General features: G+C 47.2%; 1 protein-coding gene across 5 annotated transcripts; it reads left to right on the top strand.

Annotated features, from left to right (window-relative positions):
* Positions 1-332: 332 nt before the first annotated feature.
* LOC104252745 (potassium inwardly rectifying channel subfamily J member 3) lies at positions 333-23,512 on the top strand. Of its 5 annotated transcripts, none has more exons than XR_009484509.1 (4): positions 333-984; positions 7,504-7,720; positions 9,603-10,772; positions 23,481-23,512. XR_009484509.1 is itself a non-coding variant. In XM_059830389.1 (4 exons), the coding sequence occupies exons 1-4, from the start codon at positions 334-336 to the stop codon at positions 10,202-10,204; spliced, it is 1,470 nt and encodes a 489-aa protein (XP_059686372.1). In that variant the 5' UTR covers position 333; the 3' UTR covers positions 10,205-12,178. The 5 variants fall into 5 exon arrangements, 4 of the variants coding, with proteins under 4 accessions (XP_059686372.1, XP_059686371.1, XP_059686374.1 ...); XM_059830389.1 differs by lacking the exon at positions 23,481-23,512 and adding an exon at positions 3,103-3,111 and having other exon boundaries at positions 7,513-7,720; positions 9,603-12,178; XM_059830388.1 differs by lacking the exon at positions 23,481-23,512 and having other exon boundaries at positions 9,603-12,178.
* Positions 23,513-27,807: the final 4,295 nt, after the last annotated feature.

The following is a 27,807-nucleotide window of genomic DNA, read 5'->3' as shown; positions in this document are numbered from 1 at the left end:
GGACTCTGAGAGCCGACCCCGGCTCTGTCCCCGCCCCGGTCCCCGGCGAGCTCCGCCCCGCCCCCGTCCACTGGTCCCGCTCACCAGCCGGCTGCGCAGTCCCGCTGGCGTGTTCTCGGGCTCGTCGCGGCCGCTCTACCCGATCTTCCCCGGCGCTGCCGGCGAGCGGACAGCGCTGGCGGCGGCTGACTCCCACTCCGCGGGCATCCGGACGCGCCGCGTTCCCCGGGGACCGGCGCCGCGTTCGGCGGCTGCTGCGCGCAGGTGGCGAGGCGCCTCCGCCGCCCCGCCGCATCCTCACCGCGCCCGCGGAGGGCCTCGGCAGCCAGCAGCATGTCTGCCGTGCGCAGGAAGTTTGGGGACGAGTACCAGGTGGTGGGTCCGGCTCGCAGCGGCACCCGCAGAGAGCGGCAGCGCTTCGTGGACAAGAACGGGCGCTGCAACGTGCAACACGGAAACCTGGGTGGCGAGAGCAGCCGCTACATCTCCGACCTCTTCACCACGCTGGTGGACCTCAAGTGGCGCTGGAACCTGCTCATCTTCCTGCTGACCTACACAGTCGCCTGGCTGGTCATGGCCTCTATGTGGTGGGGCATCGCCTATCTGCGAGGTGACCTGCACCAGGCGCATGATGACACCTACAGTCCATGCGTGGCCAACGTGTACAACTTTCCCTCCGCCTTCCTCTTCTTCATAGAGACCGAGGCCACCATTGGCTACGGGCACCGCTACATTACCGAGCGCTGCCCTGAGGGCATCGTGCTCTTCCTCTTCCAGTCGCTGCTGGGCTCCATCGTCGATGCGTTCCTCATCGGCTGCATGTTCATCAAGATGTCCCAGCCCAAGAAGCGAGCTGAGACCCTCATGTTCAGCCGAGCTGCCGTTGTCTCACAGCGGGATGGCAAGCTCTGCCTCATGTTCCGGGTCGGCAACCTCCGCAACAGCCACATGGTGTCCGCCCAGATCCGCTGCAAGCTGATCAAGGTGAGGCCTTGCGCGACAGCGAGCGGCATGGGGCGCCTGCGTTGCGGTGGGCAACGCGGGCAGGGCGCGGGCCAAGTGCAACCACGTACCCATAGTGCAGGTAGCATGGGGCTTCCCCTGTGCAGCCCCTGCTGCTGCCTGCTGGTGGGCTCTGCTGCCCACCAGGATGGCTGCCCTGTCCCTTGGCATGTGGGTGAGAGGACGTGGCTGGGGGAGCGTGAAGGGCTTTGGAAAAATTTGCCATAGCTGCCCATAGTGGGAGCCGCAAAAGAACCAAGCAGGCTTGGGGAAAAGACAGTCCCATCAGAGAGGTCCCAGGGGCATTCCAGTAGATTGTGAGGCTGGCAGGAAGCCAATGTGGCCAGGAAGGATGGATGTCTCAGGATACAGGATAGCTGCAGGGAGGGATACTAAGGCATGCCCCTTAGCAGGTGATGGCTGGGAATAAGAAATTGATTATACCTGTTTTGTGGTGACATTTAATTAGGACAAAGATCAACCTTGACCTCCTCTTCCCCTTGGGGAAACTTGAGGAGCTTTAACTTGCAGTTCTTATCCCATGGTTCCAGCCAGTAGCCTCCCAGCATTTCAAGAGAGATTGTGCAGGTGCTTTAGTGGAAAGGCCCTTTGATTGTTACCAATATCTATTTATTATTCACTGACAATGGTCAGCGTAATTCAGAATGCAGGAAAACTGGAATTCAAAGGAGATCATAACAAAAAAAAAAAAGAAATTATCAGGAAACAGTAGAGTTTGGCAGGCATGGAAGTCTGGAAGAGACATCGGGCAGGAGTAGAACGAAAGGAAAACACCGCATGTGGCATGCCAAGACGAAGCAACGTAGCAGCTCATAGCAGCTATGTCTTGTCACGGGAGCACACTTGATGGGGAGCATCAGAAGCTAGATCCCAGTGATGACGTTAATTTCAGAATATCGTATTTGAATGTCGTAAATGTTCTATATTCTCTATGGTAATCCTCTCTTTGGAGCAACGGTTTGGCTATTTTAATAATCTGCAGAAACAAGCATGATACAGTAGGTGACAGGACAATGCTAAATGAGAAAAGTGTTCTGCACAAAACAGAAGGAAAGTAGCCTGACCGAGCTGTTAATTTTTTTTGCCGCAGAATACCATTTAAAATGGAGTACCTGCTAAGACTCAAAAAGAGTTTGTGTGTGTATATATATATATATATGGGAACAGGCTGTCAGGAGTTACAATGGAGCGATTTTTGTAGAAATCGGAAAGCCAGCTAAACCATGATTTTTGTTGATCTCTAACTATGAAAAATTAGCAGAAAGCCTCCTCTAAAGTATTTAAGTCTGTCCATCATCCAAGACGGAATGCAAGTCAAAGAGGAATAAAAGCGGTGTCACAGTTCTGTTTTTACAATGATAGCAATTTGTATAAACTTCTTTTGAAATAAGACACCGAACACACAACGTGGTGTACTTTCTGCTGATAATTCCATTGCTACAAAATGCTGGTATGCAGATGATTGGGACAGAAGACACAAGGACATTTGATGGACCTGCTTGACCGATTTGTCTTATGATAGCTGCTTCGTAGACTAGACAATGAATCAGTGAGTAATACTTGATTTCTTTTGAACGATCATCATGCCCATGACTTGTCTTCAACCTGCTTTGCGACCTTTGGCAAATACAATCTATGGACACAGGAAGGTATAGAAGTGAATGTTTGTGTACTAGCTGCCCCCTCGGTCCTCGTTACAAGGCGCGGTATTAGTTCTCATGTCTTTCCGTAAATCCTCCTCAGTTCGTTGAGGTGCCCCTTGAACTGGACACACTGTTCTGGCAGTCATAGTGGCCATTCCGGCAATGTGCGAACTTACATCAGCTGCTTTGAAGTAGCTTTGTGCGTCCTGTAAACTTACGGTGAATGTGCTGGATCTCGCTTACCATTTATCTTCAGCGAGTTCTGCCTTTTTGTGATTTGTGCTCTTTCCGCTGTGCTTCGTGCAGTGCTGTTGACAGCTGATCTTGCTACACTTCCCCTGAACCCGATTAGATAGCTAGGATTTTTTTTACTTGTGTCACGGTGAAAGAATGTGAAGAAACATGTCTTATCACACTTTTGTACTTGAGATAGGAGCCGTATTTAGTAGTGAACATAGTGTTTCAGCGTGACCAATGGAGCCCCAAGGATTTACATTTGTAAAGAAAGTGCACCAATCTAAGTCTCTCTCAATGGCATTTTCTGAAAGTGTGATATATGCCCTAGGATATTCGGTAGATTACGGTGGTGCCACGACACTGTGCTAGCTTTTTTTTGGTCCATGGCAGGATGGCATAGTGATGTCACGGAAAAGTCTGGGGCCCTTTTTGGACCGAGTTGTGGGGAGTTTGGAAAACAGAGTTACAAGACTAAGTGTGCATGTTTCAGCAAAAACTTTTCCAGAAACCTGAGTCTAATTTACATTGAGTGCTCTAGAAGCAGGAAGAAGCAAACTCCTGGGGCAAGAAATAGAAAGAAGCAGGTTGGAACTAGATGCTGAAAATGTGCAGTTCCAGGTCCTCGCCTTTTTAGTGTCACAGCGAACTGTATTTTTCTGCCTGTTAATTCCTGGACCTCACTAGTGCGCCTGAGTGATCTGGTGATAGCAGCAGCAACCAGCATCCACCATATGGTGATTAGTATTGATTTTTTTTAAATTAGTTACGATACCTATTTTTATCTTCTCTTGATGGGGCTACGTGGGTCGCTGATAAACATGAGAGTGTTGGTGTGTAAAGTGGTCTGTAAAGTGTTTCAGCTAGTAGTGTAGGACGTTTTGATTCAGAAAGCCGAGGAATGCAAAATCATCGTAGCCTGTTTTCAACATGTGCTAAGCAATAATTTTAAAAATAGAATAGTGAAGCATAGTAGCCGTAGAGCCAGTGTACTTTGGTTTATGACCAGCAGGCACCTATTCTTTGTGCTGTACTGTTTAATAACTTTGAGTAAGCTGAAAGCAAACAAAATTGTAACAGAAAGTTCGCAGATGGCAGATGACAGGCATTGCAAATAAGTAAGGAGACCCATTGTATTGTGATCTCAGTAACTCGATAGGCAGGGCACGTGCAGAAAGTGCAGACGATACGTTTTTTAATATCACAGAATAATTTGGGTTGGAAGGGACCTCAGGAGGTCTCTAGTCCAACCTGCTCAAAGCGTGGTGAGCTAGGAGGTCAGTCCAGGTTGCTCTGGGCTTTTTCCAATCTGGTTTTGGAAACCTCTAAGGAGGTTGCTTGCTGGGCAAGCCTTTCCACTGCTTAACTGTCCTCGTGATGGAAGAGTTTTTCTTCAATCCAGTCTGAACTTCTCTTGTTTCAACTTAGGCCTGTTGTCTCTCTTGCTCCTGCTATGCACTGCTGTGAAGAGCCTGGCTCCATCTTCTTGATTTTCATCCCCTTAGGTTTTGGAAGGTTGCTATTAGATCCCCCTCTACGCCATCTCTTCTCTGGTCTGAACAAGTTCAGCTCACTCAGGTCGCATTTACAGCTTGGGGCAATTAAACTATATTAGAAAGTGGCAGTCATCCTGGGTATTATCTAAGCTAGAGCTCCAGGTATAGCTGGAGCTATAAACTCACTACCAAAAAACCATGCAATTCTTTAACAGCGGTATCAAAGTAACAAGTTCATACTATTTCAGTAATGTAATATGTATTAAATGTTCTTGCAAGCTGCTAGTCTAAGGGTGGGGCAGAAGCACAGATAGGCGAGGTCGGAGTTTTTCCTCTCAAATACCAGAACTGAAAATACCGTAGTATTGTATGGCAAATTAGCACGTACCAGTTTAGCATTTTCTAGATTCCTGAGTTTCTCTACAATGTCCTGCAAAATTAAGCTCGGTGGCCATCTGTCTTTTGCATCCTGCTTTTTCTGCTCCAATGCCTAATTAGTCCACCTGGATATCAAAACATAGTTATGTGAGTTCTCTAAACAATCAAACTGAAAGAGAGTTAATAATAATAAAACTGCGTTGCGTCTGGTTAAAGGATGTGCATAAATAACGGGGTTTAGAAAAGCACCGAGAATGGATAAAGGATAGGAGAGAAGACTTGAAGGTCAGAAAATGTTTGGTCAGACACAAAAACAGACCAAGTGATGTTGCAATGGAAGTCTGCCTGGTAATAAGAAACAAAACAAAGATCCTGTGGCAGAAAGTTAAAGGTGGAAAAATCCGGATGCAGAAAGAGTCTTTTTTTTCTTAGCTGCTAGGCAATTAACCTTCAGAGCAGCTCATCTAGACCTTTGGATTCTCCATCTCTGGCCACCTTTAAAATGAAAGCTGGGGCATTTCTAAGTAATTGTGCCCTTGTTCAAACATGTATTAATCTGCGGAATTTATTTGGCTTTGTGTTATACGGGTGGTCAAAATAAAGAATCACAAGTTTTCCTTCCACACTTACTGCTGACAGGTTATAGTCCTCTGCCCTGTTTTGTGATCCTTTGAATAAAGCTATATATACGCAACAAAGGTTGCTGGGGAGGAGTCTTAACATATTAGGGCTATTAAGCTATCTTCATTCAGGTTAATTTCTTTTTATTTAACAAATAAGTTTCTTTTAAACATTCTCCATGCCCTGCATAAATCAGTCCTGTATGTAAAATACCAAATACCTCAAACACAACCTTTTGCTTTCTCCCAGATCTGTTACCTCTAATCATCCTCGCTGGATTTGTTTACTATTGAGTGGATTTGATCGAAGACTCTTCCACAGAGAAAAATGGTTTGTAGATGAAACAGTTCTCAAGTCATTCAGGCAGCAATTTGTGCAAATATGCACATCTTTGTCTAGATAATTGTATTTGATAAAACTTTGGGAAAATTTGAGGTTTAGATGTTGGTTCATACAGCTCATGTTGAGCCTTGTTACCTTGGAGCAAAGATCATGTATTGCCAACCAATTTGTGCACCTGCTGGACAACAGTAGCCAGGCAACAAAAGCAGTGGCATAGTCTGCAGCTTAGTTCTGCAGGTTCCCTCAGGAAAAGAGAAAGGATGTTTTTGCAGTAGTTTGATTACACCTTTGCGTATAATGGAGGCTGTCACGATTGCTACGTAGTAGTGTTTTTGATCGCTTTTATTTTATAGCACTATCCTTTACCTTTCAAAGCACAAATAATCCGTGAGAATGCTTTTACAAGCGATCAGCTGATATTTTTTTTCCCTATCCTCATTAGTAGTGGAGAAACTGACTCTTGTGTAAGGGAGAACTTCGTTATTTGGATAGGAAGAATTTTTTTTTTCCCCTCAGCAGGAAAATAGACACATAGCACATAAGTGAAATAATGCATTGTATTTAATAAGGAGCTGTACTCTACCAGCTCCCTAACTGGTTATGTAATCACCAGTAAATACCAGGCAGTTAAAAATTCAGCATTTTTAAGATACAGGCGAAGCGGAGAGACAGTCTGAAGGTACACTAGTTGCCTAGGGATTTTTTTTTGCAGACAGAAACTTTCTGAAAAGAATACCAGTCGGATCTAAGTCAACAGCAAAACTGCTAGCTTCGGCTTCCTCCTAGGACTAATGAATTGTGTTTCCAAGCAATGGAACCAATACATTTGTCAGTACCAATGCAACACAGTTAAAACTATTTAGTAACTTTGTAATAATCTATCATTTATAATCGGTAGTTGGCTTCTTAAAGAGTTAAGTGCTTTCTAATCAAGCAATAAGCAGAAAGGATTTTAAACAGGCTCTGCAAAGCTTTTAATGTTAATGGGCGATTTCCACCAGAGACCTTGAAAACAATCAGCTGAGGAGCTGGTCAACTGATGTAATTTTTAATTATACTTTGAATACCAGGAAAATTTGGGGGGAACACTATGGGGCAGGGGCAAGCTATCATATCGGTATTTTTATTGGACCGGTGAAATGGCGTGAGTAAAAACGGGGCACTTAGCTTAATAATGATCATAAGTTCATTATTAAGATCAACATACAGGAGGTGGTACATGCAAATTGGCATGGAATGATAGCATTGTTAATATTGATTCAGACGGTTTTGTGGAAATGTCACTTACCAGACTATGATGCTTACCTTTGAGTTAGTACATCACAGTGTCTGCCGAACAAAAATTAGGTACACGTAAAAATAATGAAACACAAATTCAGGCAATGGATTAAAATGTGACTGACTTGTAGATTTTGTTCTCATTAACGGGAACTTTTGTCGCAGGATGTTCACGGTGAACATCCATTATAAGGCGTGTAGTATGGTACCAGTGTTTTTGTCAAAATACAGATATATATATATCTATCTATCTATCTCATAGTAAAGTTTGTAGATGACGATGATATCTAGTGGCATGATAAGAAAAGTCAAAATTGGTCATATTTAGTAGCCTTATAGTATTTAGCATTACTTACATCTCTGTTATGAAGACCCCAGACCTAATATATAGATGACAATATTATGAAGGAGGCAGGTTTATACTTCATTGCATCGCTTTTCATGTTTTGCCTCACGTAGTGATTACTAAATCATCTTTTCATCTTTAGTCCCGACAGACACCGGAGGGAGAATTTCTGCCGCTAGACCAGTGTGAACTGGATGTTGGATTTGGAACTGGAGCTGACCAGCTGTTTTTAGTTTCCCCATTAACCATCTGTCATGAAATTAACTCAAAGAGCCCATTCTTTTGTCTCTCACAAAGATCACTAAGAAGCGAGCAATTTGAAATAGTTGTCATCCTTGAAGGAATCGTTGAGACTACCGGTAAGGTTTAGAATAATATGCATGCTCTAATTTTTAGTCTTTGTTTCCAGTCCTGATATTTTTAGCGAGGCAGCTGTTAATCCTTTCAGGATGCTAATCCTGGATGCTCCAGAATATCCTGCCATATGCTACAGAGCTTCAGTGGCCTTTACCAGCCAATAGGAGACCTCCCTTCCCCACAGGGCTCTGCACTATTGATGCCCAAAGTGGCCAGTACGTCCAAGAAGAGATGCGCCCTGCCACTCTTTCAGTATGGCATGTAGAGGAGGAGTGCAACACCCTTGTGAGATTCCTGTTTTAAGGACCACCACTCCGAAAGAACATTGAACTTTTAAAGTTGCCAGGGCTGCAAAATCACTTTCAGCCTAGCTTGCATTAAATTGAATGCAAAATAACAAATCCAGTTTTACAGTACAAATACAGACCACATAGTCGCAAAGATTGTAGGAACATGTGGTTATCGGCAAATATGAGCAGGGCTTTTGGGTTTTTTTAACTTTTTTTTTTTTTTAATTCTGATACGGCGTTGTCCAGATGACAGCTGACCGTGGCCTTGTCTTTTGAGGCTTAATACTTTTACAAATCCTGTGACAATGCCCTGCGGTTACGTAAGAAGCTCTGCGTCGAGGATCCATGCATACTGTTAAAAGTCCAAATTATGTAGTAGGTTCATTGGTATTCTGATCTTCCTCTCCCTTCTTTTGAGGATTTCTTAAACTTTGATTAATCAAGGAGCATTTTTGTCCTTCTTTCAACAAGACTACCAGTTGCCGGGTTCCCGCCTTAGAAACAGGAATGTCCTTTTGGCACAAACAAGTGCAGTCGTCTCATGCCGGTCAGGAAACGGAACCGACTGATTGCTATCCACGTGCTGGACTGGGCCCTAAACAAATACACAATCCACCGGGGCAGAACACTCTTTCACCTCGAGTGCAACAGTCTTTAAATCCCCCCGGAAGCCTCTTCTCATCCCACAACTGAACCATGTATCTTAGATAAGCATAAGTATCTTAGATAACCTCAACCTAACCGAGTATAGCAAAGGAAACATTTTACACTTGTCTGAGAATTAATGTAGCAGTAACCAGAGAGCAAATCAGAGTTTGGACTTACTGAGTGCTAATTCTGCCTCTGAAGAGTACCAGGACAGGAAGTCTTAAACTTCTCCTCACCTGGGATATTTGTATTAATTATCATTAGCACAGTTGTGCTGAGATTGTAACAGATTTGTTGGCTTGGTTAGAATGCATTTTAGCCGTCAGTTCACACACGTAAATAGTGCCAATTATGTATGTTTGCAGTAAGTGGAACAAACTATTCTACAAGCTTTACAGCGGTACCTATGTCTTAGCGTGGAAGACAGCCGCAGTGTCTCTGCACAGCTTTTGTCTTGACATATTATTTGGAGAAAAAGTAGCCTAGCCTATAGAAGGAATGGAAGATTAAATTTTTCTTTTAGCTTTGGCTCCCCCCACGCCCGATCTTTGCCAGAGAATTCTGTAAGCCTCTGCCAAGCAATGGTTCTTTCTCCCAAGGTGACTTCCGAGAAACAGTATTACATACAAACTGTAAGATTGTCATTGCTAGCAAACTAATACTGTCTTAATTTTATGTTTTACTTTTATCAAAAGCTGTTTGCTCGGTGTGGGTCTGCGATATTTAATCCAATATTTGCATAAAAATCTGGTCAATCAATTAGAGGCACTCCATTGACTGTCAGGAGATTGACTAGGAGCAATCGCTCCGTTTTACAATCTACAAATTTGTTAGTTTACAGGCTACAATTGATTTTTATCTGTCAGCCTTACTTTGTATTTTGCGTTCCGTATGCTGGTCTACTTGCTCACCTTAGAACGTCATGCTCTTGTTTCTGTTTCCATAGGAATGACGTGTCAAGCTAGGACCTCATATACAGAAGATGAAGTTCTTTGGGGTCACAGATTCCTCCCGGTAATGTCCCTAGAAGACGGCTTTTTCCGTGTCGATTATTCTCAGTTTCATGCTACATTTGAAGTCCCCACTCCTCCTTACAGCGTTAAAGAGCAAGAAGAAAAACTGTCCCTATCATCTCCTTTAAATAGTCCTGTCGATAATAACAAAACCGGAAGAGAACAGGTTTGTTCACTTGACTGTATTGATAGTGCAGGAGAGAAAAACAAGCTCCCTTTTAAACTTCAGAAGATCGGCTCAAGAAAGGAAGACCTTCCAAGAAGAGCCCTGAGAATGAGTTCCAGTAACACAGAGAAAGCTTGCAGTACTGGAGATCTCTTGAAAATTCAAGAAATAAGTCCCATCTCTGATGGTGAAGACCATGATGACAGGATACAGCTGAAAGCCTTAAAAATAAATGCCGAGGCTTTGAATCAGTCTACTGGCGATCTCAAGTCACATAAGAACCCTCCAAGTATGTGTGCTCTAGAGATGAAATTGGAAGATAATTTTCCTGCCAAACTTCGAAAAATGAACTCTGATCGCCTCTCCTAAGAGCAGAAGCAACAGGAGTTGTTGCTGATAAACTGCATTCGAGACTGCTGACCTGAAAGAGGAATCTTACAGTAAAGTCACAATTTGGCTTTGCCACTTTCAGGAAGAACGATCCTTTTTGTATAATTGTTCTGTACAGATCCAACTTAGGTAGCATAATAGGAGGGGCAGTAAAGTTAGACTGTCGTGCCAAAGAGATCGCCGCCCTAATGATGTTTATCGGCATGCTCGTTGCAGATCTACATTGTCTTCCATATATGCAGATGCTTTTTCACGAAGCAAGGACCAGATCCTTAGTTGCAGAGTGAAATGTTCAGAGATCAAGCCAAAAAGGGTGTAAAACCAGCTGACGTACAATTTTCTGCAGCTCAGATCTTTGACTGTTCCCGACGTATAGAACAGTAGAACATGGGAAGAATCTGTGACGCTGCTCGGTCGCAGTCCAGTTCTCTCAGTGACCCCGATGGAAGGTGGCCTTCCTGTGCGGCCTAGTGGCACGCGTCCTTCTTTCTCAGTGGTCGTGGCGTGCCAGCTCCGTGCCCCCAGGGTCTCGTTCAGTGTCACTGAGGTAAAGGAAGTGGTTTGCGATAGCCATTTGTGTCATTTGTCTCACATGAGCTCTCATAAACACAAGGATCATTTATCTTGTCCAAAATTAGACCCCAGCATTCCTTCAGGTGGATCACATGTTCAATTTTAGCAACTGTATCAGCACTCGCTGTGAAGGGAACTTGAGGTCGGTAGCTCAATTTAATGGTATGTCTCATACCTCAACCTCATGAAATTTTAGTTTGGAGACTCCTCGTAAGTAAATAAAAGCAAAGTGCTAGATAATACTCAGTCATTACAAGAATGGACAATAGTATGTACGCATCTCAGAGTTTTACTGATGAATGGTGAGGGTCTTTGATGTTGCTCACTTTTTTTTATTACATTTGCCTTCTTCATTTATGTATGATTCTCAATAATTTTGTAGATTTGACATTTATAATATTATGCAATTTATTGCAGGGTAAAAATATAAAAAACCATAAATATATTAATATACTGAAAGAAAAGGCAGCATAGGTCTGTAACATGTTAAGCACGCAGCTGAGAGAGGGCTTTCGCGTTTTTGAGCATAGTGGAGCATTCTCTCAAAGCGCTTCTGCTAATAATGGTGATTTACTTTGAATTGTTGAATGAATATTTTAGGAGATCATCCCTAGAATATGGCAACCCTGTCTGTAGAAATGACCAAAAAGATGTCAGTGAAGATTTACACAGAGGTGTTGGTATTTTGGTATTCAGTATCTCTTTAAAGTACCATACAGCTTTTTCTAAGTGACTGGCCTCGAACAAGAGGGAAGAATGCTCTTCCGGTTTTAAAACAAATCTTGCGTAACTGAACCTACAGTTTGCCTTAGTGATCCCGAGGAAATGGTGAGAACTAGACTTTTACTTTCTTAGATTTCTTGGGGTTCTACACTTCAGAATAATCGCATTACTATTCAGCTGTTCTGCCGTCCGTCTCAGTCTGTGAAAGAGGTCTTTTTTTTCCAGTTGGTAGTGAGCAAGCATAATCAGCATTTGCTGGTTTTGCAAAATGCAATGTTCGGTAGCTCAGTATGTATGGTGCTTATCACTAGCAGAGCATTCCCCAGCAGAAGGATCAAATTCTGCTCTTGTTACGTGGACAGAATTCAGTAAAATTTAAAAGGGGTTGCTGTGGCCATATCAATTGGCAATGCATGCCTCGATGACTAGAACGGAGAGGTAAAGTGATCCATCCAAGCCGGGGATGGCTTGGCTTGTATAAATCGCTATTTCTTGGTTTTGATCATCTGCCTACGGTGTGAAACCGGAAAATGGTATTTTGCACAGGGGTAGGATTTGCTTGTTGTTGTTCTTGTTTGTTTTCAACATGAATTTCAAAATTATGTATGTGCTGAAATCTGTATTTTCATTTATTAAATGTATTAGTATGGGATATTTAGATGACAGCGTGAAGTCTTGATGGATGATGACTCTCCCCACTCTTCAGAACAGCCAGAATTAGTATAAAATACAATCACATCCACCTTGGGTCTCAAGCATTCTTGCAAGTCAGTCAGCTCAGAGCGCATTTCTAACAGACACAGAAACAATGAGCGAGAGTACCCTGCATCTGCTTTTCCAGATAGTTACGTGAAAGGCTGTTCCGCCCACGTTATGCAACCGTCAGACACGTAAGGCAGTAGTATTCTGTGCTGTGCATTCTGGAGGGTGGTCCTAAGCTATTTTCAGGTTTCCCAGTTCTGGGCTGTTCCTGTGGCTGCAGAGTAGATTTAGTTGTGGCCTCCCGCAACTTTCCTGTAGACCGGTCTCAGCACTAAGCAGAATCTTCACGCTCGAAACGTATTACGTGAGAGCTTGCAAGCCTTATGGTGGTTTTCTGCGATGCCCGCTGTGACAAAAATAATTGTTGAAGTACTTCTGGGAACCCTATGACGACTCTGTTCCTGCTGCGTGAAGCAGAAAGCTGTCTTCCTGAGACCGAGGGCTCCAACGTGCATCTCTCATAACACTATTACTGCTACTCCTTGAGGAGTGCATTTGCTCTTGAAGAGAGTAAGGATGAAGGAATAGGAAAGCAGACTCTTAAAAGCACAGTGACAGAACAGGGTGCCCAGAGATGCAGGAGGGCCAGGAGGAAGAACGTAGCCAGCTTTGTGCGGCCCCAGGAGGACACCGAGGGGCCCCTAGCAACTGCAGAGCCACGTGTGACTGAGGGGTCACCAGTGCCGCCACCAGGAGGCTGGGTCAGGGGGCACATCAGGCCCTGAACTGGAAACCAGGTGGGAGCGAACCTTCCCGTAGCTGTGGGATCATGCAGGATGGACCGAGCAGGAGCAGGGAGCGGTACGTGCCCTCGCTTTATCAGCAGGCGGCCCAGCTCTGAACCTGCTTTGTTGCTACGAATGCAACACCACAGCCAGGGGCTCCAGCGGAATGTGCCACACCAGCACAGCAAGCATTGGGGGATGCCTAGTGGTGGGGACGACTGGCTGAGACACGCAAGTGCATTTTGGCCACCCACCAGCTGCCACCTGATGTTCGGTGCTGGGCGATGCATGTGGTCAAGATCATGACAAAAACTTTCCCCTCTGCCACCCAGCATTCAGTTCTGTGCTCTGATCTGAGGTCTCGGTTTGACACTGCAGGCACGATGCCCCGTGCCAGACCGGTGAGGTGGTGGGGAGCTGAGAGGTGTGAAATGGGCTTTCAGGCTGCTAGTTTAAGGGTGAGGCAGCAGCACAGACAGGTGCAGTCAGGGTTTTTCCTCTCAAATCCCAGAAACGAATTCTGTTTCTGAAGGAAAAAGCTCGAGGGAGGCTGACAGCCACTGGGTGACTTGCCATATCGAGGGCAAAGGCAGGAGCTGACCCTTCCCCTCCAGACTGATGAGCACAGTCCAGTAGCAACTGTTCAGGTTTCACAGAAGGGGAAAGCACAATGCCATCAAGCCCCGTGGAGGTCTCAGTCCCAAGTGTTGTGTATGTGTAATAATTAATTAACGATTGGTTTACTCTTTGTACTCATGGCTCTGGCTCCTGCGGTCCATTTGACTCAGTAAGCACCTGTGACAGTGCCCGAGGGAAGGAGGTTGCCTATTGTGTCTGAGGGGTGGCAGCTGGTCCCAAGATTCCTCCGACCCCTTTGGGATCATTAAGATTTCCCAGACAGCCCCAGTGCCGTTCACAGGGCTGTGGGGGATTTCCCGTGCATTGACAGGGACACTCGGGGCTGTTGGTAGCATTTGCTATCATCCAGGGGCCAGCCAGGGCCCCTCCAGGGCTGTGTGAGGTCCTCAAGCTGCTCCTGGTTGCTGTGAGCACCCTGAGGTGCCCTGGGTACATCTGGGGTCAAGAGCAGGGGTTAGTGCAAGCGGTGCTGGGAGATGGATTTTCCACAGGGTCTGGTGATGGCTGCAGGCTACTTCCTATCAAGCATGCTGAACCCCATAGCATGCCATACGTCCCGTTGGATGTGCACCAAGGCCCTTTATTTGTATTTGGGTATGCCCAGGAGCCCTCCGAACTCCTGAATTCATATTTCAGTTTGCCCCCAAGGCCTTCTGTGCTGCCCAAGGTCCTGCGTTTGCATTGCAGCATGCCACAATGTTTCCTGTTTAGCTTTCTCCCATCCGAGTTTTCACAGCGCTTTTCGGGTGTGCTGTAGGATCATCTCTTTTCTTTTCTGTGTGGCCCAGCTCCCCCCCCCCGCCTTTGCTTTTCTGTGCCCCCAGAGTCACATGATTTCCTTCTCACCTGCTAATGTTTTCCCTTTTTTATTCTTCTTTTTCCTTTCATTGCACCCCAGAGCTCTCCGATTGTTCTCCTGCTTTTTCCTTTCCATGCACCCCAGAATCCTTTAGCTTTTGGCAAGCTGCTCTCAGCAGCTGGGGCACGCCTCTGTTGCCCTGGCAGCCACAGCTGTCCTCAAGAGGGCTGATGGCAATGGCCTGTTTATGGCCTGCACCTGCGGGCCGAGGGCCCGGGCTAGGGGATGAGAAGCATCGGATATGCCCTGTGGGGCCGATGGCAACGGCCCTTCCGCATCCCACAGGGACAGAGGCTCTTGGGCTGGGTTGCTGCCATGGGTGTGGGCTTCATACTGCCACACCTGGGCCAGTCCAGGACAACAGAGGCATTGCACACTGGAACTGCTACTGCAGAAGAGGTGAATGGGGCCGGTGGGGGTGTTCTGTGACCAGCAACGTCCCAGGAAACGCGACAGAAATGCGGGGAAGGGGCGGGGGGGCACGGGTGCAGGGTTCATGCTGCAGCACGTGGGCCCCACCAGGACAACAGAGCCAGTGCTGAGCCTTGCACACTGGGACTGTTACTGCAGAACAGGTGAATGGGGGGCCGGTGTGGGTGTTCCTGTGACCGGGAACGTTCCAGAAAATGCGACAGAAATGCAGGGAAGGGGCAGAGGGGAGAAGGAGGCTCACTGAGACGGGGCCCAGGGAGAACTACACGGGTCAAAGAGGGCAGGGTGCCGTGCCGGGGTCGTGGGTGGCTCAGGGCTGGAGGAGCTAGATGGGGGGGGTACACATAGACGTGCAAGGCTGCTGGAGCACTGGGGCTTGCTCTCGGGTCAGAGTAGGGCCGTGGGACCACCTGGGTCAGGTCAGGGCCGTGCTAAAGGGGAGTCCCGGGAAAAACCCTGACGGGGGGGGGGGGGGGGGGGGGGGCGGTGGCGCGTAGGCTGTGGCGCCTCGAGGCCGTGGCAAGGCATAGGCAGTGTCGGAGAGGTGCAGGGCGGCAGGGGGAGCATCGGACCTGAACCGCGGCCGGCCGCGTTGCTGCGAATCGCGGCGCTCTGAGGCGAGCGCCGCAGGAGCATGTGGGTCTCTCGGGTGAAGGGGTGGGACGAAAGGGGACGGGAGTCTGAGCCCGTAGAGTTCAACCTCTCAGAACGCAGCAGCCCGCGGCATGCCGGGACGTGTAGTCTTCCCGTAACGAGATGCTGGTGAGCCGTGCTGCTCTATGCAGCATGCCAGGACACGTAGTTTTCCGACGCTGGGCGACCCATTGGCCACGTGAAGTCTCCGTGGCATGCCGGGAGTTGAAGACTTCCGCCATAGGGCTTCGGCCGGCCTTATTGGTCTGCAGGGCATGCGGGGAGATGGCGTCTTTCCACAGGAAGCTGCCGGTCGGCTGCGTTGGTCTGTGCAGCATGCCGGGATGCATCATTTCCTCATACTTGCTTTGATGTGCCCCGTGACATACTGAGACTTGTAGTTGTTTCCCAGCAGGGCATTAGCTTGGCTATGTTGCATTCTGTGGTAGGCTGGGAGCTGTAGTTCCAGCTACCGCTGCCTCCTCCGCCCCGTTGGGGTTCAATCTGCTTGTCCGTTCCTTAGGGCACTTGTGTCGCTCACGTGCCAGCCCATATAAGCCATCAGGGGGACACAGGTTTTCCTGTTTTTCTCCCCCAGTGTGGGGCAGGGGGTGTTTCTCAATTCTGGAAGGGAATGAGCAGGGCTGTAACCAGGGGCTGAGGCCGCCTGCATTTGCAACAGGGTGCCAAAGAGGGTATGGGGGTTGGTGGGGGCTCTCAGTAGCGATGCTTTGCAAGAGATTGGAGCTGTGAAGGCAGCAGCTGTTAGGAGTGGCAATACCAGGACGGGATGGTGCAGAACTGCCCTGTTGAGGCAGCAGAACGGGAAGTCCCCAGGGAAACGTCAAGAGCACTGTAGTTGTATAAGGACCACAGAAATAACAGAATCATCATAGAATGGTTTGGGTTGGAAGGGACCTTAAAGATCACATAGTTCCAACCCCCCTGCCATGGGCAAGGACACCTTCCACTAGACCAGGTTGCTCAAAGCCCTGTCCAGCCTGGCCTTGAACACTTCCAGGGTTGGGGTATCAACAACTTCTCTGGGCAACATGTTCCAGTGCCTCACCACCCTCATGGTGAAGAATTTCTTCCTTATATCTAATCTAAATCTACCCTCTTTCAGCTTAAAGCCATTACCCCTTGTCCTATCACTACATGCCCTTGTAAAAAGTCCCTCTCCAGCTTTCTTGTAGGCCCCTTTCAGGTACTGGAAGGCTGCTAGAAGGTCTCCCTGGAGCCTTCTCTTCTCCAGGCTGAACAACCCCAACTCTCTCAGCCTGTCTTCATAGGAGAGGTGCTCCAGCCCTCTGATCATCTTCGTGGCCCTCCTCTGGACTCGCTCCAACAGGTCCGTGTCCTTCTTATGCTGGGGACCCCAGAGCTGGATGCAGGACGCCAGGTGGGGTCTCACAAGAGCAGAGGGGGAGAATCACCGCCCTCGACCTGCTGGTCACACTTCGTTTGATGCAGCCCAGGATACGGTTGGCTTTCTGGGCTGCGAGCATGCACTGCCAGCTCATGTTGAGCTTCTCGGCAACCAGCACCCCCAAGCACTTCTCCTCAGGGCTGCTCTCAATCCAAAATGGCCCAAGACACCCAGGAACAGCCCCACACCCCCCACAGCAGCTCCAACATCACCATGTTCATCTGTGTTTTAACTGTGCACAAAGAGCCTGCCAGAGTGCCAGGTACCAGAGGATCCCTGGTCACCTCTATTCACCTACTGGAAGTAGCCTTGCTGTTGCTTCTGGGTTGATCTGTTCCCAGATGTAGTGTTTTGAGATACACCCTTCTTGCTGCCCTCTGCTCTGCCTGATCTGATGGCTGGGTCAAAACAGGCCTGCAGCTGAGGGCTATGCTTGAGGCCTTCATTGTTCCCCAGAGCAGCCTGCTTGCCCTCTGTTCAGTCTAGGACCACCTAATGACACCCTAACTCTCATAGGATCTCGTACGTGGCTCAAAACTTCTCCTGAGGCACTCACGTCCCAGAGGAATCTGTTGCCCCTCTGGGCCCCTTAGGATCTGTTTGGCATACTCAGGAGCTTTCCTGAAACCTTTCTTGTGCCCCACAGACCTCTTCTAGTTCTATAATCCCCTTTTGACCCCTCTAGTTCCCTTAGAACACCTCCTGAGGCTTTCATTGTGCCACCGAGCACTCTGGCTTTGCTCTGTCCCCTTCAGGGCTCCTCTACTGGTCCTCTCACTTTCTTCAGCTCTCTGTACTCAGCTCAGAACCCCCTCCTGAAGCTGTTGTTGTGCCCCAGAGGCACCTGTTGCCCTGGTTGCCCCCTTAGAACCCCTGTCTGCTTTCCTCCCAACCCTTTTGGAGACTTTCACTGTTGCCCTAAGCATTGTCTCCACCCTGTATCCTCTCCAAGATGCCTGTAGTGATGCTTGAGTCCTATTAGGACTCCTCTGGATCGCTCAGAATGTCCATTTATTAAATTCGCTGTCCCTATTTTTTAATTTTTTTTTTTCACTCTTAATGCCCGTCACTTCTAAAATGTTCTTTCTATGTCTGCTTTTACACAGTTGTTTGTTTATTTCTTGTCTTTCCTTACTGCCCTCACCTTTTTAATTTTCTGTCTATGTCTTCATTTGGTTAGCTTGGTGTCGCTATTTTTTAATTCTTTCCTGTCTTAATGCCTTGGCTTTTAAAATTTTATTTCCGTGTCTACATGTATCTAGTTTGCTGTCCTTATTTTTAGTTCCTTCCTGTCTGTCCTGTACCTTGTCACATTTTCAATTTTCCTTCTATGTCTACATTTATCAAGCTCCCTATCCCTGTTTTTTAATTCTTTCCTGTCATGTACCCCATCACTGTTAAAATTTACTTTCTATGTCACCATTTAGTTAGTTTGCTGTCCCTCTTTTTAATTTTTTCCTTTACTTCCCTAGTCCCTGTAACTTTTAAATTTTCTTTCCATGTCTCTGTTTTAGTTCACTGTCCCCATTTCTTAATTTTTTCCTTTAATTCCTTGATACCTGAGGCGAGGAGGGGACCTAGCCGGTCTTCTCTGAACCTTGTGACTCAACAGGAGGATTTCTTTGTTCCTTGTACTCTTTCATTTAGGCATGAACCATTGACCAAGTCTGAGAGTAAGTCTGGATGCAGCTGCACATAAGCTCTGTCAGGAGTATAGAAAGCAAGGGCGTCCATTCTGAACCTCGTGACTCAACGGGAGGGTCCTCTTTACCATTTTGTTTCTCTGGTCTCTCTGTATAAACTATTCTGATTCGATTCTAGTTCGACTTTTCTTTGTATGTTTTAGGAAGTAATAGAGTGAATCTTGCCATCGAATTCTGTTAAGTTGCATTTTTATAAACTTCTATTAAAATTACTTTTGCCAATATCCTTGACGGTGATTCTTTAAGCAGCCTAAACCACTCATTCGTGATATGTCCCCAGTCCTTCTTCTGTCTTTCTGGCTCCCTTAGGACATTTCTTCGTCCAGTGACGAAGCCTCCAGAGACCTTCCTTGTGCTCCACATCCATCTTTTAGATGGGGCCATCTTTGAGCCACAGAGCACTCATTTGTTCCTCTACACCATCTAGGACTCCTGTGTTCAGTCCCTGGCCACCTGAGACCATCTGTACTCTGATCAGATGATCACCTGAGTTCCTCCTTGTCATCCCCAAGCCTTCTCTTGTCTGTCAGCACCCCTCTCCTCACAGTCACGATGCCTCCCGATATCTTCCTCGATCTCCACGGCACCTCGTAGCACTTTAGCGCCCTTTCTCTCTTGTTCCGTCAGAGCCTCCCTTCTTTCTTTGCTGCACAGCGCTCCTTTATCTTTCTCTCTGCCATTGAGGGCGTCTCTGTTTGGTTACTCTCTCACTCAGTCATCTGTAATTTGCCTAGATGCCCTCCTGAGACTCCGAGGCCCTCACTGTGTCTCCAAGCCTTCTTTTCTTACCCTGCCCCCTCACAATTTTTCTACTCTCTACAACAATGTCTTCCAAGCCCTTTCTTGTACTCCACAGCACTCTTGTAATGCTTTAGCTGCCTTTTGATTTTATTTTTTTGTGCTCTGGCAGAGCGCTCTTATCTTACTCTTTGCCGTTCAGGATGCCATCATTCAGCTCCCGGCCCCCTGACGACATCCGTACTTTGTTGAAACCCCATTCAGAGTTCCTCATTGTTAACTCTGAGGCTTCTTTGGTCTCTCAGGCCTGCCCGGGGCTGCTCCGCTCCCTTTGCCGAGCTCTCGTGAGACATCCCGTGTGCCCTAGAGCCCTGTTTTAGCTCGGGAGGGCGCTTTGCACCCCTCTTTTCCCCTCAGAACGCTTCCCGAGTCCGCACGTGTTACCCTGGTCGGTCTTTCTGTCCTCTCATCCGTTCCGTGTGCCTCCATTCGGTCCCTGGTCTCCTGTGGGCATCTGTACTTTGTTCATTTCCCTTTTGAGGTCATCGTGTCTCCAAGGCTTCTTTGGTCTCTCTGGCCCCTTTGGGACCTCTCTAATCCCTGTGACGATGCCTCTTGTTCTGTCAGAACCTTTTCCGAAGCCATCTTTGTGCTCCAGAGCAGTCTTTTTGTTTTCCATCTTATAGTATGCATCTATTTGGTATCTGGTACCCCAAAGATGTCTGTCATCAGCTCAGATCTCCTCCTGAGTTTTTCAAAGAAAGCAATAGCCCTCTTCTGTTTTTTATCGACACACCTCCCACGGTGTTCTTTGTTGCGTTTTGCAATTTATTTTTTGTTCTAGCTACTTGGGTGCTAATTAGGCTGCTTCATGCAGTTTCTGATGCATTTCTTGTATTTCCATGGTTTTCTGGTGTTTTCTGTCCTTTGGGACTCATATAGTTCTCTTTATGGAGTCAGTCAGAGAGACCCTCAAGGTGACTCTGAATCGTCGTCAACTTACAGTAAATAATTTACTTTGCAACCAGAGATATTTTTGAGAAGGGATTCTTACGGGATCTAATTCTGCTTTGTCATTCAGTCCTACACAGAATATAGTTCTGGTAGAAGTTAGGTGGTATGCGTGGTCTTGCTGGAAATGAAGTGTAATCCCATAGCATTTGGGGCTTTTATATAAAAAAATAAAGCATGTAATTTTTGATAATAATATGGTTATTGCTTTTAATGAACTACTTTCTTACATAGCTTAGTGAGACATCTATCTTTTTCTGTCTACACCCCAGAAAAATTAAGCTTAATTCCCTACCTGATCACATTGCTGATGCAATAGATGTAGTTGTAGTAAAAGTGCAGGTATCCAGTAAGGGTCGCTTTCTCCATTCAGCACTTTACATGCTAAAGGGAGGCTCTGACAGAACTTATGGCAGATGAGCAAACTCCCTGCTGCTCCTCCGGCCACCTTTATGCCTTCTGGTGATTCACCCCTCCCCTTCCCCAGGTGATTGTGGGAAGGGTGGGGGGCGAGGCCCCGGGGTATATGAGCCACAGCCTCTCTCAGGGAGCTCATTCTGCTCCTGGGCTTCTCTGGTGTCAGTGCTCTGTTGTTCCTTCAGTTGATTGCTGCTTTTGACTTGTCTGAGCTATTTTGGCTGATGTGTTTTGATATTTAGAGAAGCAGAGGTGTCTGTCTGAGGTAAGAGCTTCAGGAACAGTCAAGGTTCAGTGGCATATATAGTAGAAGTACATTTGTATGCAGCTTTTTTCCTAGGTCAGTAATTTTGTATTGAGTGTTCAGGGGAAGGCAAGATGGTTTAATAATATGCACTTTTTATTTTAGGTGCTTTGCATTTTCCTGTAATTCCTGACTTTAACAAAGGCAGAACCTCATCTTTTTCACTGGTTTTGCTGTGTATGTTGCTGATATAAGCCCTCTTAATAGGACCAATGGTGAGACTATCTAGCAGGGGGTTAGGGTAAGCATGTTTTATGCATCTGTATATGGAGTTTTAGCATTTTTCAAGACAGCGGCAGGGATGCAAGTCATAGTGTCTTTCAGGGTATGGGATGGCTCATTGCCTACCCGATTGCCCACAGAGTAGCATGTTGTCCCCAGAACCTTTGCAGCTTGTTGCAAGGCCTCCTGTAGACTGTAAGCCTCAGGACTCCACTTACTTTGCGGGCCTGTAGCAGACCCTGGAGTTTGTGGGAAGATGGAAGATAGGAGGTGCCTGCAGAACGCAGGGCACGGCTCAGAACAGCAGCTCCTGAGGAGTGGTTGATGCAGGGGGTTTGGGGGTGCAACTACAGGGAAGGAGCTGTTGGGAAGGAGTGGGGTTCCTTCCCTGACATTTCAGGAGAGGAGAAAGGGTTTCTAAAGTTTTGAGACTGGGGGATGGTTGGGAGAGGGAGGAGGGTTCATCAGCCTTTCTCAGATAGGTTTTTTTCAGTTGGATTTGGGTGTCGATGAGGTCTGTTCTGCTTTAGTCTCCCTACAGCTGACAGGAGGTACAACAAAATCACGAGAGATGCGGCGTAAACCATTCGGGCCTCCGCATCTCAATATGCAGGGCTGAACGTGAGATGAGTCTCATCTTGTAAAGTATGAGGTACATTAAAATATACCCTCCAGAACTCTGAGGTATCTGCTTCTCTGTGCCTTTTACTTCATTCTCTGACTTAGTTTTTGCATCCATCCCTTCACCGTCAATCTGGATGTCAGTTCTTCTTACTAAGAGGCATTGATGAGGCACTTATTTCCAGTGCAGGTTTGTGTTGCTGTCTTCCCTGGAATTTCTTGAAGAAGAGGATGGGTATTGTTTGTGCTCGTAACAATCTCCAGTCAGGTGTCTTTTATCATAGTCCTGGGCACGCAAGCTCTTTCTAATTATTCCAGTTTTGACTTTTTCCACAAGTGTTCAATGAGGCTTGCTCTAGTGTCAGTTATAGCAGTTAGGTCTCTTGTTCTTGTTTCTCCATTATGTTTTTAGCACCAGTTTCTATAGTCATATAGTGTCCATTTTAGGTCTTTAGTCACCATGTCATGCCATCATGTTTTTTCCATCAGCTATAATTCCCTAAGCGGCTTCGTAGGTAAGGAGGTAGTTTGTGTTGTCTGTTTTCTGTGTACTAGACCATATGTTACTCAGGTCTTGATGTTCCCATTGACTTTTTTGTGCTAGGTGGATACATCAGTAGCCATACAGAGGGTCTCATGGGCCTCAACTCATCAGCATAATGCTGGCTTAGCGCTTCCTTTCTTGCATTAGAAACTGAAGGCACAGGTCTGTCTCAGATGTCTTACACCTGAGAAGTTTACGGACTGTCTTCTCTCTCAGCAGTGATCCAGGATGCGTCAGCATATCTGCTGTTGAGCGGCCTGTTTTTACGGAAACCTTTTCTGGGACTACTTCTTCTCCACATCCTTTTGGTCTTGTGTCTTACAGCCTGGCTTTTTGCACATCCATTGTTGTAGTTGCAGCCATACCTTTTTGTCACGGGCTGTGGTGTTTGACTTCCGCGGCAGCCATAGATTCTTCGTTGCGCACCCCTAGGTCTTCTCACCTAAAGGCATCTTCCCTCTGGGAGTAATTCTTGCTGAGAGTCATCTTATGTCTCTGAATCAGGTCATTTATCTTGTTTCTGTGCAGTGTCAGTCTGCACATGTGTCTAGGCTGGAGCTGCTCTGCCTGGGGACATTGCAATGGTAGTCAGGGGAAGAATAACGAGTCTGTAGTCAATGTTAATATGCCTAGACTGTTTATTACAGACTGTACAGTCCACCTTAGAGCAAAAGCCCTCACAGCAGGCGAGGATGTCAGAGGGATGACTGGAACTATCTGGGAGAAGCTGCTGGAATGGTAGTGAAGTAGATTGAGCCTCAAAGGTGTTAAGGCTTGTATGCATAGGTTGTTTTGGTTGGTTTTTTTAATGGCAAGCTGTTGTTGGAATCTAGATGGTATTCCTAAATGAAAACAAGACCTCTGGGTTTGTTAAGCTATTGATCAGCATCTGGGTGACTTGTTCAATATTGCTTTTGCAGATGCAGAGGGACAAGCTGTGTGCCAAAGGGCGAGGGAGGAGACGCGAGCGGAGCGCTGTAAGAAGGTGGGTTGGCATGCGGTGTCGGAGGGAAGATGCGACTGGTGGCTGTATGACTAGCTTATAGGTTTTGGCTTTAACTTCAAAGGTGCGAAGCAGGATATTGGCACCAGGGCTGCCTCGGGCAATGTGAGCCATGACTAGTGGGCTGAAGTAGCAGTTATTTTTCAGGTGTTGTATTGTTGGTGCAGTTAGAAGCATCCCTTGTTTGTCTTGCAGGTGGCAGCTGGGCCTGAATGTGGCAACTTGTAAATGGCAGAGGCAGGACAGGTGCGTGGCCAAGGTAAAGGAGCAGAAGATGGGAATTGCTGTGGTTTTGGGCAGTACCTCAGCTTGTACCTTTTGCTTTGTTTTTTTCAAGTATCGCAAGCAGGCTCAGAGGGGTGAAGCTGCATGCTGATGAGTGGTCTGAGAAGATGGGGCGCTTGTCAGCCAAGTCTCTGTCTAAGCAGAGAACCATATGGCAGCTTGTAAGCATTTCTCTGGTTTTTTAGGTGCCATGCAGGCAGCCTTTGGAAATGGATTTGAGGTAAGCTGGGGTAGTAGAGAGAAGGAGCATGGGGCTGGTGATTTCTCACAGGCGAAATGGTAGTTTTCTGTCTTTTGGTATCTTAGGTGCCACAAGCGATGGCAGACCCAGCATTCGACAGAATCGATGCGGAACAGTGAGCAGAAGGCCACCTCGCTTCTGAGGAGAGGCATGTTGTGGAAGAAGTTGGTGTTGACTGATATGATGCTTACTGCTGGCACTGGGTTTTTTGCAGATGATGAAGAGGAACCTGGCAACTGCAGGAATGTCCTGTTAGCCAATAAGTGTTTTGTTGAGGATGGATTCAGACTCCTGTCCTTCTGAAAGCAAAGTTGAAGGACTAGGGCTTGGGAGAGGCTGGGAGGAGGGGACAAAGTTGGGAATTGCAGGGAGGGGTTTTAAAGTTTGCGTAGGGGGAGAGGGCTGCCCAGGTAAAGGGAGCAGGTTACTTTTCAGTGCAAGTCTAGTGTGTGTGCCAGGCAGGGCAGTTCCAGCCTGTGTCTGTGTGTTTTTGTGTGGTTTGTGCAGTCTGTCTTCTGTGTCTTAGGCCTTCCTCGGGTCTCGATGTCCTCGCTGCTCTTGGCGTTCAAGGAGCACAGCGCGTGCCTTGGGTGCTATCCCTAGGGTCTTGAATGCCCGTACTCATCGGCATAGAGCCAATCGGGCGCTTCTTTTCTTGCGTTAAAGCTTAAAGTGTGGGTCGGTCTCATGTCTTGAAGTTTCCAGTCAGTCCTCTTTTGCAGCATTATTCCAGGCTGTGTCAGCAGCTCTGCTCTCTAACAGTTTATTTTCAGACTGGGAACTTCTTACCTGCAACCTTTACATTCTTTGGTCTTGAAGCCAGGCTTCTTGCACATCCATCATCTCAGTTTTGACAGTAATGTCTTGTTACGGGCCATTGCATTTCACTCTTTTCTGGGGCTTCTGTAGAGCCGCCTCGCCTTTGCAGCCCTGTAGGTCTTCTTGCCTGACAGCATCTCCAGTCCAGGCATCAGTTGTCTTTCAGAGAGTGTTCTCTCATCTTTGAGTTGCGTTGTCTGTAGTGTTCTGTATGGTATTGGTCTCTGCGTGTGTGTGTGTGTGTCTGGCTTGGAGCTGCTCTGCCTGAGGGTGTGGAAGTCAGGGGTGGGTGGAATAGCAGGAAGAGTCTGTGGTTAGTATGTTGATATGCTTAGACTTTCTAGGCAGCAGTTGTGCAGTCATCTCGGATCAAGCAGCTGTTGGCAGGTTGTGTGGATGGTCATTTCCATAGTGTTTCATGGGGATGATGGAAGCCGTATGGGAGGGGCTGTTCAGCGGTAGTGAAGCAGATTGGATCTCAAAAGCGTTAAGGCTTGTATGTGTGGGGTGTAAAGCTTGGTCTATTACTCTTTTTACAATGGCGGGCTGCAGTTGGAGTCTAGATGGTTTTCCTAAATGGACTCAGGACCTCTGGAATTGTTAAGCTATTGATCAGCATACAGGTCACTTGTTCAATATTGCTTTCTCAGATGTAGAGGGATGAGCTGTGTGCCAAAGGGTGACTGAGGAGAGGAGCAGAGCACTGTAAGAAGGGGGGTCGGTGCACAGTGTCGGAGGGAAGATGCAACTGGTGGTTGTATGACTAGCTTATAGATTTTGATTTACTTTTATTTTGAAGTCACAAAGCAATGACCAAGTGGGATACTGGCAGTGGAGCTGACTCAGGCAAGGTGAGCAATGACTTGTGGGCTGAAGTAGCAGTTATATTTCAGGTGTTGTATTGTTGAACTTAGAAGCATCCCTTGTTGTTTGTGTCTTACAGGTGGCACCTGAGCCTTGATGTGGCCACCTGTAAATGGCAGAGGCAGGGTGGGTGAGTTCCCAAGGTAAAGGAGCAGGAGATAGGGATTACTGCGGACAGGCTGCGGTTTCGGGTAGTATCTCAGCATGTGCCTTTTGCTTTGAATTTTTTTTTGCAGGTGATGCATGTAGCCTTGGAGGGGGGAAGCAGCATGCTGACAAGCAGTCTGTGAAGGTGAGGTGCTTGTTGGCCAGGCCAGTGTCTAAGAGCACAGTATCCTGTGGTAAATCAGTGAAGTGTTTCTCTTTGGTTTTTGCAGGTGCTGGGTGGGCCACCTTTGCCATTGGATGACCATTTGAGGTGAGCTGGGTAGTAGCAAGGAGGAGCATGGGGCTGGTGATTTCTCACAAGCACAGCAGTAATCTTGTGTCTTTTGGTATCTTAGGTGCCACAAGCGATGGCAACGACAGCATCTGACTCTGGAATCTATGTGGAGCAGGTGGGCAGAAGGCCACATTGCTTTTGAGGAAGATTTTGGTGTTGACTGACATGATGCTTACTGCAGACACTTGGTTTTTTGCAGGTGAAGAACCTGGCAACTGCAGGAATAGCCCAGTTATCCAATGCGTTGCTTTAGGGTTTTTGTTGATGATGGATTCAAACCCCTAGCTCTTTAAAAGCTAAGTTGGAGGACCAGGGCTTGGGAGGGGCTGGGAGGAAGGGATGAGGTTGGGAATTGCGGGGAGGGGTTTTAAAGTTAGTGTAGGTAGAGAGGGCTGTTCAGGAGCAGTCCTCTTTGGGCAGGTAAAGGGAGCAGGTTACTTTTCAGTGCAAGTCTAGTGTGTGTGCCAGGCAGGGCAGTTCCAGCCTGTGTCTGTGTGTTTTTGTGTGGTTTGTGCAGTCTGTCTTCTGTGTCTTAGGCCTTCCTCGGGTCTCGATCTTGCTGCCCTTTGCGTTCAGGGAGCACAGCGCGTGCCTTGAGTACCATCCCTAGGGTCTTGAATGCCCCTACTCATTGGCATAGAGCCAGTCGGGCACTTCTTTTCTTGCGTTAAAGCTTAAAGTGTGGGTCGGTCTCATGTCTTGAAGTTTCCAGTCAGTCCTCTTTTTGCAGCATTATTCCAGGCTGTGTCAGCAGCTCTGCTCTCTAACAGTTTATTTTCAGACTGGGAACTTCTTACCTGCAACCTTTACATTCTTTGGTCTTGAAGCCAGGCTTCTTGCACATCCATCATCTCAGTTTTGACAGTAATGTCTTGTTACGGGCCATTGCATTTCACTCTTTTCTGGGGCTTCTGTAGAGCCGCCTCGCCTCACCTTTGCAGCCCTGTAGGTCTTCTTGCCTGACAGCATCTCCAGTCCAGGCATCAGTTGTCTTTCAGAGAGTGTTCTCTCATCTTTGAGTTGCGTTGTCTGTAGTGTTCTGTATGGTATTGGTCTCTGCGTGTGTGTGTGTGTGTCTGGCTTGGAGCTGCTCTGCCTGAGGGTGTGGAAGTCAGGGGTGGGTGGAATAGCAGGAAGAGTCTGTGGTTAGTATGTTGATATGCTTAGACTTTCTAGGCAGCAGTTGTGCAGTCATCTCGGATCAAGCAGCTGTTGGCAGGTTGTGTGGATGGTCATTTCCATAGTGTTTCATGGGGATGATGGAAGCCGTATGGGAGGGGCTGTTCAGCGGTAGTGAAGCAGATTGGATCTCAAAAGCGTTAAGGCTTGTATGTGTGGGGTGTAAAGCTTGGTCTATTACTCTTTTTACAATGGCGGGCTGCAGTTGGAGTCTAGATGGTTTTCCTAAATGGACTCAGGACCTCTGGAATTGTTAAGCTATTGATCAGCATACAGGTCACTTGTTCAATATTGCTTTCTCAGATGTAGAGGGATGAGCTGTGTGCCAAAGGGTGACTGAGGAGAGGAGCAGAGCACTGTAAGAAGGGGGGTCGGTGCACAGTGTCGGAGGGAAGATGCAACTGGTGGTTGTAT

Source organism: Gavia stellata, chromosome 28 (genome assembly GCF_030936135.1).
Source record: "Gavia stellata isolate bGavSte3 chromosome 28, bGavSte3.hap2, whole genome shotgun sequence".
NCBI lineage: Eukaryota > Metazoa > Chordata > Aves > Gaviiformes > Gaviidae > Gavia > Gavia stellata.
This window is presented reverse-complemented; position numbering and strand designations above follow the sequence as displayed.

Coding starts and splice junctions, on each gene's coding strand:
- LOC104252745 (XM_059830388.1), top strand. CDS start 334: ATGTCTGCCGTGCGCAGGAAGTTTGGGGACGAGTACCAGGTGGTGGGT. Junction 985..7,503: donor TCCGCTGCAAGCTGATCAAG/GTGAGGCCTTGC, acceptor TTTCATCTTTAG/TCCCGACAGACACCGGAGGG. Junction 7,721..9,602: donor AGGAATCGTTGAGACTACCG/GTAAGGTTTAGA, acceptor CTGTTTCCATAG/GAATGACGTGTCAAGCTAGG.